The sequence below is a fragment of the Podarcis cretensis genome (assembly GCF_951804945.1).
Source record: "Podarcis cretensis genome assembly, chromosome: 4".
Taxonomy (NCBI): Eukaryota; Metazoa; Chordata; class Lepidosauria; order Squamata; family Lacertidae; genus Podarcis; species Podarcis cretensis.
In genome coordinates, this window is record NC_137173.1 from 67,833,554 (window position 1) to 67,847,250 (window position 13,697).

At 46.2% G+C, this 13,697-nt stretch overlaps 1 protein-coding gene and 1 long non-coding RNA gene across 4 annotated transcripts in view; both read left to right on the forward strand.

Moving 5' to 3' along the window:
- Positions 1 to 1,846: 1,846 nt before the first annotated feature.
- PIR (pirin) overlaps positions 1,847 to 13,697 on the forward strand; it is a 31,237-nt gene continuing 19,386 nt past the window's right edge. The window contains exons 1-5 of one of the 2 annotated variants that reach the window (XM_079973040.1): positions 1,847 to 2,320; positions 2,683 to 2,820; positions 8,571 to 8,663; positions 10,796 to 10,879; positions 12,451 to 12,657. In XM_079973040.1, coding sequence (XP_079829166.1) covers positions 2,728 to 2,820; positions 8,571 to 8,663; positions 10,796 to 10,879; positions 12,451 to 12,657 — 477 coding nt within the window. In that variant the 5' untranslated portion in view covers positions 1,847 to 2,320; positions 2,683 to 2,727. The remainder of the gene's footprint in view (positions 2,321 to 2,682; positions 2,821 to 8,570; positions 8,664 to 10,795; positions 10,880 to 12,450; positions 12,658 to 13,697) is intronic. The other variant, XM_079973041.1, reaches the window with a different exon arrangement.
- On the forward strand, positions 6,044 to 7,433 carry LOC307215362. Of its 2 annotated transcripts, none has more exons than XR_013838485.1 (3): positions 6,044 to 6,180; positions 6,349 to 6,488; positions 6,811 to 7,433. It is a non-coding gene; the product is annotated as an uncharacterized lncRNA (long non-coding RNA). The 2 variants fall into 2 exon arrangements; XR_013838486.1 differs by lacking the exon at positions 6,349 to 6,488 and adding an exon at positions 6,503 to 6,642 and having other exon boundaries at positions 6,044 to 6,334; positions 6,811 to 6,829.

Consider the following 13,697-nt stretch of genomic DNA (forward strand, 5'->3'; position numbering starts at 1 on the left):
AGTATGGACCTCCAGAACGAATTAAGTACTTAACCCGAGGTACCACTGTAGTACAAAGATGCACCACTATGGTCAATGGCAGTTACCGGAAGAATAAGAAATCCAGATAACAAACTTTTTTATTATAAAAGAATGGAAATGGTTTGTTGAATATTTATGGAAAAAATTGTAAACGGATAAGAACATTATCAGGATTATTGTACTAACCTGCAGTTTCATAACAGTACGTATTTAAAGTAGATGAATAAATGAGCCAAATTAAGTTAATTTGGACATGCAGGAGATATTAAAAATAAATTTTAAGGAAACACAGAAAAAGGGGGAAGGAAGTCAAGTTTTGAAATGTTAAAATGATTGTAAAATTAGTGAAATGTACTGTATAAATCTGGAAAGCTTAAATAATAATAAAAACTATGGTTAATGGCAGCAAGGTAGATTAGGCTGGGTTATTGACTGACCCAACAACAATTGACTGTTGTTTATTGAGATAATAAAACTGGTTTGTCTGCCTTTTGGTGCAAAATATCAGGAATGGATATTTTTGGTGCAAAATATCAGGCACAGGGACGCAGGTGGCGCTGTGGGTTAAAGCCTCAGCGCCTAGGGCTTGCCGATCAAAAGGTCGGCGGTTCGAATCCCTGCGGCGGGGTGCGCTCCCGCTGCTCGGTCCCAGCACCTGCCAACCTAGCAGTTCGAAAGCACCTCCGGGTGCAAGTAGATAAATAGGGACCGCTTACCAGCGGGAAGGTAAACAGCGTTTCCGTGTGTGGCTCTGGCTCGCCAGAGCAGCGATGTCACGCTGGCCACGTGACCCGGAAGTGTCTCCGGACAGCGCTGGCCCCTGGCCTCTTAAGTGAGATGGGCGCACAACCCCAGAGTCTGTCAAGACTGGCCCGTACGGGCAGGGGTACCTTTACCTTTTACCTTTTTATCAGGAATGGAACACAGCAACCAAACCACCGAGGGCAGGGAAGATACTTCCTTTCCTAGCATTGGGTTTTTATTTGTTTCTTATCACCTGATTTACCCGTGAATGTAATTCATTTACAGTTACGGATGTTCATCTATACATACATACATGTATATATTCTAAAAATATTCCCCAACTATGTTGTTTCTACTCTTAAATCTGAGACATCTACACGGTTTACACCGTTGGGAGTGCAGGACTCTTGCGTCTTTAACAACTGTGTGGAAGGTAGCCATGAAACAGGGTTAGCCTCACCTAGTTGGAAAACACAATTGCAGCAAAAGCTTCGCCTGTCAACATTCTATCTACCAGTACTTTTACTAATGGCTTTGCAGCCCACCATTTTGCTTTGGGGTCCTGCATCCCAAAGAGAGCTCCAATTCCCAGAGGGCAAAGTGTACATGCGAACGTGTGCCTCTATGTCCGGGGCCAGGAAAATCCGGGAAGCCGCCACTTCAAAGGCTCGTCACCTAAACTTTCCCCAGCCCTTGCTGGAAAAGCCAGGGGTCGCACCTGGGACCGTCTGCACGCAAAACAAATGCGTGACCACTGCGCTGCTGCTGCTGCCCACCCTACACCTATGCCTTGGGACTGCGTTTGTGCTGCGTGCGACTGGATCTGATCCTGCCAGATCCCTTCTTCTGGTGCATGTCTCCTTTATGCAACCCAGCTGTGTGCTGGGAGGAGGGGGGAATTAATTTCCAGACCGGAAATGCCTCCCGGGCAACGGAGGGAATCACAAACACGCCTCCTCGCCTTCCCTTGTTTACAAAAGGGCTCTCGGAGGTCCCGCCTCTTAAAAGCCGATAGGGTGGCTGCCCTGCTCGTTTGGACAAAAAGGGGCAGGGCACAGCCAATTTTAGAAATGGGCGGGAGCACTTTGTCCGGGCGTTCCTATCATTTGGAAACGGCGATCCTTCCTTTGCATAATAATATTTGCGCTTTATAATGATCGCGGTGGCAGGTGGACTCGAGCGCCGCCTTTGGAGCGGAATCCCAAACGCCTCTCTCGTTCCTCGGGAGTAAATGTCACTTAGTCCCATCGCAGCAGCCGGGATCCGATGCACCGCTTACCCGGGAGTAAGCCCCGTTGGAACACAGCGGGGTTTGCGCTTGAGTAAACCTGCTCTGTGAGTCTGCTTCGACTCGCAGCTTTATGCAACTCGCCCACGCCCTTAGCGCTATTGTATTTGCTCTGTCCGGCCCTCCTGTTTGTTTTCTTTACGCGTTATGTTTTTGTAAAAAAGAAAGTCTAGTGATTTGTTGAGTCATACCGAGCTTGCTGTTTTCCCCAGCACTTCAGCAAGCAGCGTTTTCTGCCGGGTTTGTCCATCTCAGATCGGGGAGAAGGTAGGGAGCCGATAGTGGAGAAGAAAGGGAACAGCTGCGGGACCATGATAAAGCTCACTTTATTTGTGGAAGGGAGGGAATTAAGAAAGCAAAGCAAACTTCTGATGGGCATATTTGCAAAGGGGAGCAAAGCAATTGTGCGATCCTATGCATGTCCTCAGGGGTAAGTCCCGGTGAGTTCCGTAGGGCTAGCTCTTTAGGTAAAGTGCATAGGATTGCCAGCTTAAAACCACTGACTAGTTGAAAAGAAAATCCATTGCTAAAGGGAGCGTGTCGCCCCTTTGCCTAACTCTGACGCCTTCCGGCCCAGAGAGAGAGACTGTGGCTGGACGCTATTTAGATGCACGTCTTCTTTTGGGCAGGTGGTGTGAGGTTTCTTTTTCGGACTTGGTGCTGTTTCCTCAAGGATGGCTGCAAGGAAAGTTGTCAAAACGGTGCTGAGCAGGGAACAGGCGGAAGGAGTTGGCGCTCGGGTTCGCAGAAGCATTGGGAGGCCTGAGGTAAGGAGGCGCCGGTTGTTTCTGTTTCACATGATGCCCTAATGCAGCCTTGGCCAACTTGGTGCCCACCAGTCATTTTGGACTAAAACTCCCGTCAACCTAGCCAGCTCCTGGTCATCCAAAATTGTCACACCTATGTGGTGTTAAGGGGTGGCTAAGGGTACCTGGTGGCGCTGTGGGTTAAAGCCTCAGCGCCTAGGGCTTGCCGATCGAAAGGTCGGCGGTTCGAATCCCTGCGGCGGGGTGCGCTCCCGCTGCTCGGTCCCAGCGCCTGCCAACCTAGCAGTTCGAAAGCACCTCCGGGTGCAAGTAGATAAATAGGGACCGCTTACCAGCGGGAAGGTAAACGGCGTTCCGTGTGCGGCTCTGGCTCTGGCTCTGGCTTTGGCCAGAGCAGCGATGTCACGCTGGCCACGTGACCCGGAAGTGTCTCCGGACAGCGCTGGCCCCTGGCCTCTTGAGTGAGATGGGCGCACAACCCCAGAGTCTGTCAAGACTGGCCCGTACGGGCAGGGGTACCTTTACCTTTACTTTAAGGGTACCTGATATTTTGTGTCACCCCCTTCCCTCATTGCCTATCCCTTTCCCTTCCTCTTTTACTTACACACACACACACACACACTATATATATATTTAAAATCTTACCTTAGAGCAGTGGTACGCAACCTTTTTTTGGCCATGCCCCACCTAAGCATCTCTAAAATCCTGATGCGCCCTCCCTGTGACATATAATTCTTATTATTCAAAAATGTGGAGGAAGCCTAAAAGGCCATTAACTGTTAATAACTCATTCTTGAATTGCCCCCTTTAAAAATCAGATTTCCTCACTGTGGGTCGTGTGCCCCATGTTGGGAACCACAGCCTTAGAGGGTTCAAATGCTCATTTGGCCATGAAGCTCATCGGGGTGACCTTGGGCCAATCACAGCCTCTCAGCCTAACCTACCTCACAAGGTTGTTGTGGGGATTGAATAAGGAGGGGCAGATGAACCATGTATATGCCACCTTGAGCTCCTTGTAGAAGAAAGGTGGGATACAAGTCCAATAGATAATAGTAAACTTGTAGGCACAAATTTGTACCTTGGGTTCTTTAAGTACCTTGCTATTGGTGTATGTATGTTAGGGTGTTTGATGGGGAGCGTAACACAGGGGTGGCTAAGTCAGGGACCTGATGAAGCCCCCCAGCTTATTTTTATCCCCACCTCCCTCAAATCCTACCAGGTTTCACAGTGGCAGCAAAAAAGTGTATTTTTTAAAAAAGGAGATTTAAACCTCTCCACTTAGCAACCTGGTTCATACGAAGACCACACCCTCCTTGTCATCGTATCAATAATGAGCAGAGGAGAGCCATAGCCTCTGCCTCAGGTGATCTGCATGCTCATGCAAGTGTGTGGCACTTCAAGCCCAAAAAAAGGATTAGCCTCCCTGTGTAAAGCAGATTCTTTTCTCTATACTGTCATCTCCAGGGTCCACTGATAACTTGAAAGACATAAGGTGCAATGGCGCTGTGGGTTAAACCACAGAGCCTAGGGCTTGCCGATCAGAAGGTTGGCGGTTCGAATCCCCATGACGGGGTGAGCTCCCATTGCTTGGTCCCAGCTTCTGCCAACCTAGTAGTTTGAAAGCACGCCCAAAGTGCAAGTAGATAAATAGGTACTGCTCCGGCAGGAAGGTACGGTAAATGGCGTTTCCATGTGCTGCTCTGGTTTTGGTGGTGTTTTGCGCCAGAAGCGGCTTAGTCATGCTGACCACATGACATGGAAAAACTGTCTGCGGACAACGCTGGCTCCCTTGGCCTGTAAAGCGAGATGAGCACCGCAACCCCAGAGTAGTCTGTGACTGGACTTAACTGTCAGGGGTCCTTTAGCTTTACCTTTAACAGCATTGGTACTCTCCCCTTCTGGCAATTATGTCGGTAGTTCCCAAATTCTTTACCAGTTAACTCGAATTGAATTCTGAACAGAACAACCCTGCGAGGTAGGCTAGGTTGAGAGTGACTAACTGGCCCCAGATAAACCCAGTGAGCTTCCGTGGCTGTGGGTGCAATCATTTGGCATTCTCCATTGACTTCAGTAACTTAATGTCACTTAATTGGGGCAGGAGTGATTTGAGCAAGCATAGTATACTGACATAAACTTTCATTTACAGATAGGTAGCCGTGTTGGTCTGCCATAGTCAAAACAAAAAAATTCCTTCCAGTAGCACCTTAAAGACCAACTAAGTTAGTTCTTGGTATGAGCTTTCGTGTGCACGCACACTTCTTCAGATACACTGAAACAGAAGTTTCCAGACCCTTCTATATAGTGAGAAGGTGGGGAGGGGTATTACTGTATTTTTCCTTCTATAACACGCAGATTTTTTCTCCTAAAAAGGAAGGGGAAATGTCTGTGCGTGTTATTGAGCGAATGTGTGGTCCCTGGAGCCAATTGGTGTGAGGGGAGGCAAAAAAAAGCAGACAAAAATCAAATCGCGCGTCTCCTAGAAGGGAAACTTGAAAAGAGGAAGCGGCTGCTTTCCGGCATTCTGCCTCAGGGTCTTACTGCCCACCCACCTCTGTTTCCTTGCTGTGTTTGCTCAAACGGAACAAAGAGCAGGGAAAGCCCCTCCCCTCCAGGCAAGCAGAGGGGAAAGCTGAAAACATGCAGGAGGGAGAGAGAGAGCGAGCGAGCTGGCTGGCTTGGGTGGGTAGGTGAGGGAAAACTTTTGCCTTCCTTTCCTCCCTACCCCTCTCCTGCATTCTTAGCCAGCTGCTTCTCTGCACACCCCTCTCCTGCTCCTTGTCCCTTCTGTGTTTTTCCTTCCCTCCCCACTTAAAATGTGGTTAAAAAGCATGGATCCACATGGATCCTCAGGATCTTTGCATTGGGTCAGCCCAAATTCACCATCAGATCACATAGCATGTCCATGGCTACAGCCTGCCCCCCCAAAATCACGCACCCACTGTTGCCTGGGGCTGCAATGGTGCAAAAATGTGGTTAAAAAGCATGGATCCACATGGATCCTAAGGATCTTTGCATTGGGTCAGCCCAAATTCACCATCAGATCACATAGCATGTCCATGGCTACAGCCTGCCCCCCAAAAATCATGCACCCACTGTTGCCTGGGGCTGCAATGGTGCAAAAATGTGGTTAAAAAGCATGGATCTACATGGATCCTCAGGATCTTTGCATTGGGTCAGCCCAAATTCACCATCAGATCACATAGCATGTCCATGGCTACAGCCTGCCCCCCCAAAACCACACACCCACTGTTGCCTGGGGCTGCAATGGTGCAAAAACATGGTTAAAAAGCATGGATCTACATGGATCCTCAGGATCTTTGCATTCAGTCACCCCAAATTCACCATCAGAGCACATAGCATGTCCATGGCTACAGCCTGCCCCCCCAAAATCACGCACCCACTGTTGCCTGGGGCTGCAATGGTGCAAAAATGTGGTTATAAAGCATGGATCCACATGGATCCTAAGGATCTTTGCATTGGGTCAGCCCAAATTCACCATCAGATCACATAGCATGTCCATGGCTACAGCCTGCCCCCCAAAAATCATGCACCCACTGTTGCCTGGGGCTGCAATGGTGCAAAAATGTGGTTAAAAAGCATGGATCTACATGGATCCTCAGGATCTTTGCATTGGGTCAGCCCAAATTCACCATCAGATCACATAGCATGTCCATGGCTACAGCCTGCCCCCCCAAAACCACACACCCACTGTTGCCTGGGGCTGCAATGGTGCAAAAACATGGTTAAAAAGCATGGATCTACATGGATCCTCAGGATCTTTGCATTCAGTCACCCCAAATTCACCATCAGAGCACATAGCATGTCCATGGCTACAGCCTGCCCCCCCAAAATCACGCACCCACTGTTGCCTGGGGCTGCAATGGTGCAAAAACGTGGTTACAAAACATGGATCCACATGGATCCTCAGGATCTTTGCATTGGGTCAGCCCAAATTCACCATCAGAGCACATAGCATGTCCATGGCTACAGCCTGCCCCCCAAAAATCACGCACCCACTGTTGCCTGGGGCTGCAATGGTGCAAAAACGTGGTTACAAAGCATGGATCCACAGGGATTCTCAGGATTTTTGCATTGGGTCACCCCAAATTCACCATCAGATCACATGTCTGTGGCCACAGCATGAAGCACAAAAATGATACATCCACTGTTTCATTCAGAATGTTTTTTCCCTTGTTTTCTTCCTCTAAAAACGATGTGCGTGTTATGGTCAGGTGCGTGTTATAGAGCGAAAAATACGGTACTCAGAAGGGTGGTGGGAATGGGTGATTGGCAGATAGCTGTGATGAGCCTGTTGACGACTCTTAACGACTGCAATAGGTCTTACAGGAAAAAGCAAGGGGTGAAAAGGTGAAAAATGGCTTTGTCATGTATAATGAGATAAGAATCCAAGGTCTTTGTTCAGACCAGGTCTCTCCATGGTTTTAAGTTTGGTGATAAGTTGCAATTCAGCAGCTTCTCTTTCCAGTCTATTTCTGAAATTCCTTTGTAGTAAAACAGCTACTTTGAGATCTTGTATAGAATGTCCTGGGAGATTGAAGTGTTCTCCTACTGGTTTCTCTGTCTTGTGATTCCTGATGTCCGATTTATGTCCGTTTATTCTTTGGCGTAAGGTCTGGCCTGTTTGTCCAATATAGAGAGCTGAAGGACAGCTACTTTGAGATCTTGTATAGAATGTCCTGGGAGATTGAAGTGTTCTCCTACTGGTTTCTCTGTCTTGTGATTCCTGATGTCCGATTTATGTCCGTTTATTCTTTGGTGTAAGGTCTGGCCTGTTTGTCCAATATAGAGAGCTGAAGGACACTGTTGGCTGTTTTACTACAAAGGAATTTCAGAAATAGACTGGAAAGAGAAGCTGCTGAATTGCAACTTATCACCAAACTTAAAACCATGGAGAGACCTGGTCTGAACAAAGACCTTGGATTCTTATCTCATTATACATGACAAAGCCATTTTTCACCTTTTCACCCCTTGCTTTTTCCTGTAAGACCTATTGCAGTCGTTAAGAGTCGTCAACAGGCTCATCACAGCTAAATGCCAATCACCCATTCCCACCACCCTTCTGAGCAATACCCCTCCCCACCTTCTCACTATATAGAAGGGTCTGGAAACTTCTGTTTCAGTGTATCTGAAGAAGTGTGCATGCACACGAAAGCTCATACCAAGAACTGACTTAGTTGGTCTTTAAGGTGCTACTGGAAGGAATTTTTTTGTATAAACTTTCATGTTAACTTAGAAATAAATCTTGTTGAATTCAGGTAGGGTTATGATTGCAACCTAAGACCCTTGTGCCATGCCACAAACTCTGCCTATCATTATCATCATCATTATTATTATGCATTTTATGACAATGTAAACCCACTGTGTCCAACATCTTTGTGTTCCACAGCTGCATAGGATTTAGCATTGAACTCACCCAACAGATTTATCACCCATTTTTTACAGAGCAGCTTGTGATCTGAGTAAAATAAATTATCACTAAAATGACACCAATAACAATAAAATACTAGCATGGATTAAACACGGGGGCATGTCAGAACAAGAGTTGGCACTAAGTCGGGGTGAGAGGCTTGCCCCAAAAGCCTTGACAGCTTTCCTAAAAGCTTTCCTAAAAAGCACTTTCATCCTCATCAAGTGGGTGTGACTTGGAGAACAGGACCACACAAGTTCAGTTGTACATGGTCACTTAAAAAAAAAACACTTTGTAAAATTCTTGCTGTTTTAATTTTCAGTTGAAAAATCTGGATCCGTTTCTGCTGCTTGACGAGTTCAAAGGAGGAAAACCGGCTGGATTTCCTGATCACCCTCACCGAGGTTTTGAGACTGTAAGTTGTTAAGGCGTGCAAGCCTATGTCTGCCGGTTTTTACCATTGCTATAGTACATAGTTTGGGAATGGGCCACAGCTCAAGGGATAGAGCCCGTGGTTTGCATGCTGAAGGTAGCAGGTTCAGTCCCCAATGACATCTTCAGGTAAGCCTGGGAGAGAGAATCCCTGTCTGAAACGCTGGAGGGTTGTTGTCACTCAGTGTAGACAATACTAAGCTAGCTGACCAGCGATCTGGTTCTGTAGAAGGCAGCTTGCTATGTCCCTGAGGCCAGCTGACTTGGGCCTCAACCCATGACAGGTCTCACATGAGACTCATTAAAGAGTTGTTTGTTTGGCTGGTTCTGTGAGATCTCTTCCCCTGCGGGGAGGGGAGAGAGAAAACAGAAGAGCCTACAGAGGCTGCCCACTGTCTCTCATTCCTATATTCCAGTTGAAGTGGCCTACATTGCCCTCTCAGAAAGCCCGGGCTATTCAAGAAGCACCTTGCTATGAACGAACAGAGATATCATCTTTACAATGAAGTAATTCTCTTTCTTTTATTAGTGGCACGGCAACTCATAGCCCCAAACCGGAAAAGTCTGATTATCTCCCTATGGAGACAAAAGGTCACATTAGTGGAAAGGCTAGCTAAACACATGAAAGCTTCGTCTGGCAAGCAATTTCATAGAAACGCTGCATCCTTTTATGCCATTTCTGTTGAGTGGCCTCTCCCACAAATGCACATGCAATTATGGCAGACTGTATTCCTGTTTACGGTCTTTCTTTCTTTTTAATTACAGTGGAAAATCAGTAAAATACATTTAACGTCCTACATTTCAAGCACATGGCTCCCCCGTAAGACTCATGGGAACTGTAGTTTACCCTTCACAGAACTACTATTCCCAGAACCCTTCGCAAACATTTGCCAGGATTCTTGTGCTTTAAATACATGGTGTGTACACAGCCCGTGTCTTTGCTGTCTTATTCCACAGTTTTAATGGATGCTTCCTGTTGCGAACGTTATTATGTACAGTGCTTAGTGAGGTTTCCCTGAATAGCAGTGTACAAATCTTTCAAATATCTGTAAAAATTCTAAAATTACCAAAAAAACCCACCAACCCTCTTACAGTACCTTAAAGACTTAGCAGTTCTACTATGGCCTGACTGTGTGATCCGGAGTCTGAAAAAGGCTATGCTACAAAAAGACTTGCTCATCTTTAAGGTCATGCCAGACTCTTCTTAATGCTTTTGCTGTAACAGATTGTGGAACATTTCTTACATCCCGCCAGCAGGCGGCACTGCTCAGCAGCAGTAGAGGCAAGGATGAGTTTGTGTAGGGCAAAATGATTTCTTAGTGAACACGAGACTTGCAGGGAAAATCTCTTTAAAGATCACCGGCTTTTTAAGCGAATGATGCATTATCAAATCCAGTGGGTAATACCTTTACAGGTACACAAAAGTAAAAAACAACAACACAAAAACCACCCAGGAATTTATTGGGATTTCACCAATGTGACTGTGTAGGAATACAGTCCAAGTAAATATTTATGGGAAAATCACACCTATTTTCCCAGTTCATTCTTTCACTAGCAATATGATTTGTCCCTTAAATTACATTCATTTTATTGGCTTTCAGTTGCCCTCATCTATGCCTCCCCCTCTTCCAGTGTTGCTTTTAGTTTGTACAATAAGTATGCAGGATATCATTCTACCATGTCTAGTTTAAATGAAAAACAGAATGTCTCTGTCTTTGGGGTACCACGAGATACCATGGGGATCAATACAGTACAGTGTAGTGCCATTGATTTCAGTGGGAAAACATTAACAGTCTGTCTAACTCTCCTGTTTAAATCAATAAGATTATAAAATGTTAACTGGCTGAATTATACCCAATATTTATTTGCTCTGTGGGTTTGTTGTTGTTGTTTTTGCTTGCTTATTTTAAGCTGTATTTTTACTGGAAATGTTATTGTAAGTCTCATAAGGCTTTGTTCCATGTTTGGAAAGAAACAATGTCATTTAGATTACAGTTCACTGGGCTTCAGACTACAAACTCCGTTGGAACAAATGCCTTCATGATTGTCAGATGAGGCTATAAAACCTGCTGTGAGCTTGGGCTTCCCTGATGCTCTAAATCTTCTCTTTCTCAGGTAACATACTTACTGGCAGGCGGCTCCATGGCCCATGAAGACTTCTGTGGCCACGCAGGTAGACTGAATCCAGGAGATTTGCAGGTAAGCTAAAGTGATGAGAACAGAGGTTGCCCTGTCTTGCCCTTTCACTTTGAAATTGGTTTTGAAGACTAGAAGTTTTGCAATGTATTTCCCCCCGCTCTGTCGTCTTCCTAGTACAGTGGTACCTCAGGTTACATACGCTTCAGGTTACATACGCTTCAGGTTACAGACTCTGCTAACCCAGAAATATTACCTTGGGTTAAGATCTTTGCTTCAGGATGAGAACAGAAATCGCGCGCCGACAGCGCAGCTGCAGCAGGAGGCCCCATTAGCTAAAGTGGTGCTTCAGGTTAAGAATGGACCTCCGGAATGAATTAAGTACTTAACCCGAGGTACCACTGTACACTGATTTCTGTAATGAGGAGCCTGTGACCTCTCCACCCGTCAAGATTTTGTTGGGACCCAGATTGCCAGCAGCCCCCCATGGCCAGTGGGTCAGGGACGATGGGAGTTTGTGGTACAACAACATCTGGAGTGTCACAGGATCCTCCCTCCTGGGGCAAACCATTGGACTTCAGGATTCCCTGCATCCCAATTTGAGGTGGGTTACAGTGGTGGTACCACCACTCTGTTAAGTTTGTTTGAAAGAGATGAGGTTGGGGAGCTATTTAGGTATCCGGGAGGAGAGGAGAGCTCCCCTGCCTTGAATTGTTTGCAGAAGAGGGAGTTTTGTGAGATGCGGTTTTTCCTACCCGGCCTAAAGAAGTTTATACAGAAAACTTCTCCAGATAGGAGCTCTGCCTTCCCCTGCATTTGGTCATCCTAAACAGAAAAAGAATTAAAGTGGCTTCGGTTTGGGATTGAAGATGGGACCTAGATCTGAAAAGAGTGAAGACCGATACTGTAGACAGGGGTAGTTAACCTGTGACAAACCGCCCCCCCCATCATCCTTGGTCACTGGAGAAGTCTGGTTAGGGTTGGAGTTCAGCAACATCTGGGGGGGGGGTCGCAGGTTAGCCTGTTCCTGTTACAGATGATGTTAAAGCTTCCAAATCCAATTCATTCTAATACAACATTCTAAAGACCTTTAATGCAACCCTACATGTCTATTTAGACCAGGGTTTCCCAAACTTGACTCCTGCTGTTTTTGGACTACAATTCCCACCATCCCTCACCACTAGTCCTGCTAGCTAGGGATGACGGGAATTGTAGTCCAAAAAAGAGCTAGAGACCCAAGCTTGGGAAACCTTGATTTAGACATACGCCCCATGAAGTTCAATGGGGCCTTACTCCCAGGTAAGCGTAGGATTATTGAAGCCCTAGGATATTTACATTCTGGGTCAATTCCCATCATACCACAATCCGCCATGAAACTTTTTGTTTCCTAAGTGTTTAAAACTCATGGATTATTTTTAGCTAATAGCATAACAAATTATTAGACCTGTATTTTTGCATCTTGTTGTGCTTTGGCTAAATAATGCAAGGTGGGGTTGCCAGCTTTGAGCACAACACTGGATCGTGTGTGCAATTTGGGGGGACGGGACTAGGAACTGAGTTTATGCTTCACTTCAGTTTCTGCAAAGCAAAATGTTTCAATTCTCTTACCTGCTCCTTTACCTTTTGGCATATAGTGGATGACAGCCGGCCGTGGCATTCTCCATGCAGAGATGCCTTGCACTGAGGAACCAGCCCACGGCCTGCAGCTTTGGGTCAACCTGAGAAGCTCTGAGAAAATGATTGAACCCCAATACCAAGAACTCAAAAAGGAAGAAGTCCCCAAGCCTTCACAGAACGGCGTGAGTGTGTCCGTCATTTCAGGAGAGGCACTGGGTGTAAAGGTAAACACATTTGCTGACAAACTAGTGAAAAGAGGCCTCTTTTTTAAAAAAACTGTGAACAGTTCTGATAGTTATCTTATGGCTTAGCACAATCTGCAGCCTTTTAAAAAGTGAGTCCCTTGTCTTAACTATACCTTCAGGAGGGGGGAGGGGGAGGTAAAGCCACGGCAGGGCAAAATGAGGGTGTTTGTGAGTGACTTTTCCTTCTCTGATAAGGCGCAGTAAGATTACGGGGCAAGTTACTGTGTACTCCTTGTGTTTACGTAGTCCACATGCTATTGGGGAAGGAGTCCACACTACTGTATTTCCTTGGAAAGCTAATCTGTTGGCAAGGAAAAAGTGGAATGGAAAGAGCCCTTATATACAAAAGGATCTGCTTGCAAAGAAACTCTGTGACCTATGCGCTTAGATTTGTTTGCATGAAAGGCCTGCAGCCAGCTCAGTGATGGAGGAAGCTGTGCTCTCCCTCCTCCTCCTCCTGAACAGAGCCGCTGGCTGGAAAGAAAGCCACATTGCGATTTGAAGGCAGTTACCACACGGTGCTCCTTCAATGGAGCCCTACTGCCACAAAAAGATGTGTACTGTTCAACCTTCCCCAACCAAATGACATTTTCGACTACAAGGCCCATCAGTCCTAGCCAGTATGGCTTGGGGTGATGGGAGTTGGAGTCCAATGACCTCAGGAGAGCACCAGGTTGGGGGTGGCTATCCAAGACATGCTAGATAATAATAATAATAATAATAATAATAATAATAATAATAATAATAATAATAATAAATTTATTATTTATACCCTGCCCACCTGGCTGGGTTTTCCCAGCCACTCTGGGCGGCTCCCAACAGAATATTAAAAACACAATAAAACATCAAACATTTAAAACTTCCCTAAACAGGGCTGTCTTAGATGTCTTCTAAAAGTCAGGTAGTTGTTTATTTCCTTGACATCTGATGGGAGGGTGTTCCACAGGGCAGGCACCACTACTGAGAAGGCCCACTGCCTGGTTCCCTGTTACCTCACTTCTCGCAGTGAGGGAACCACT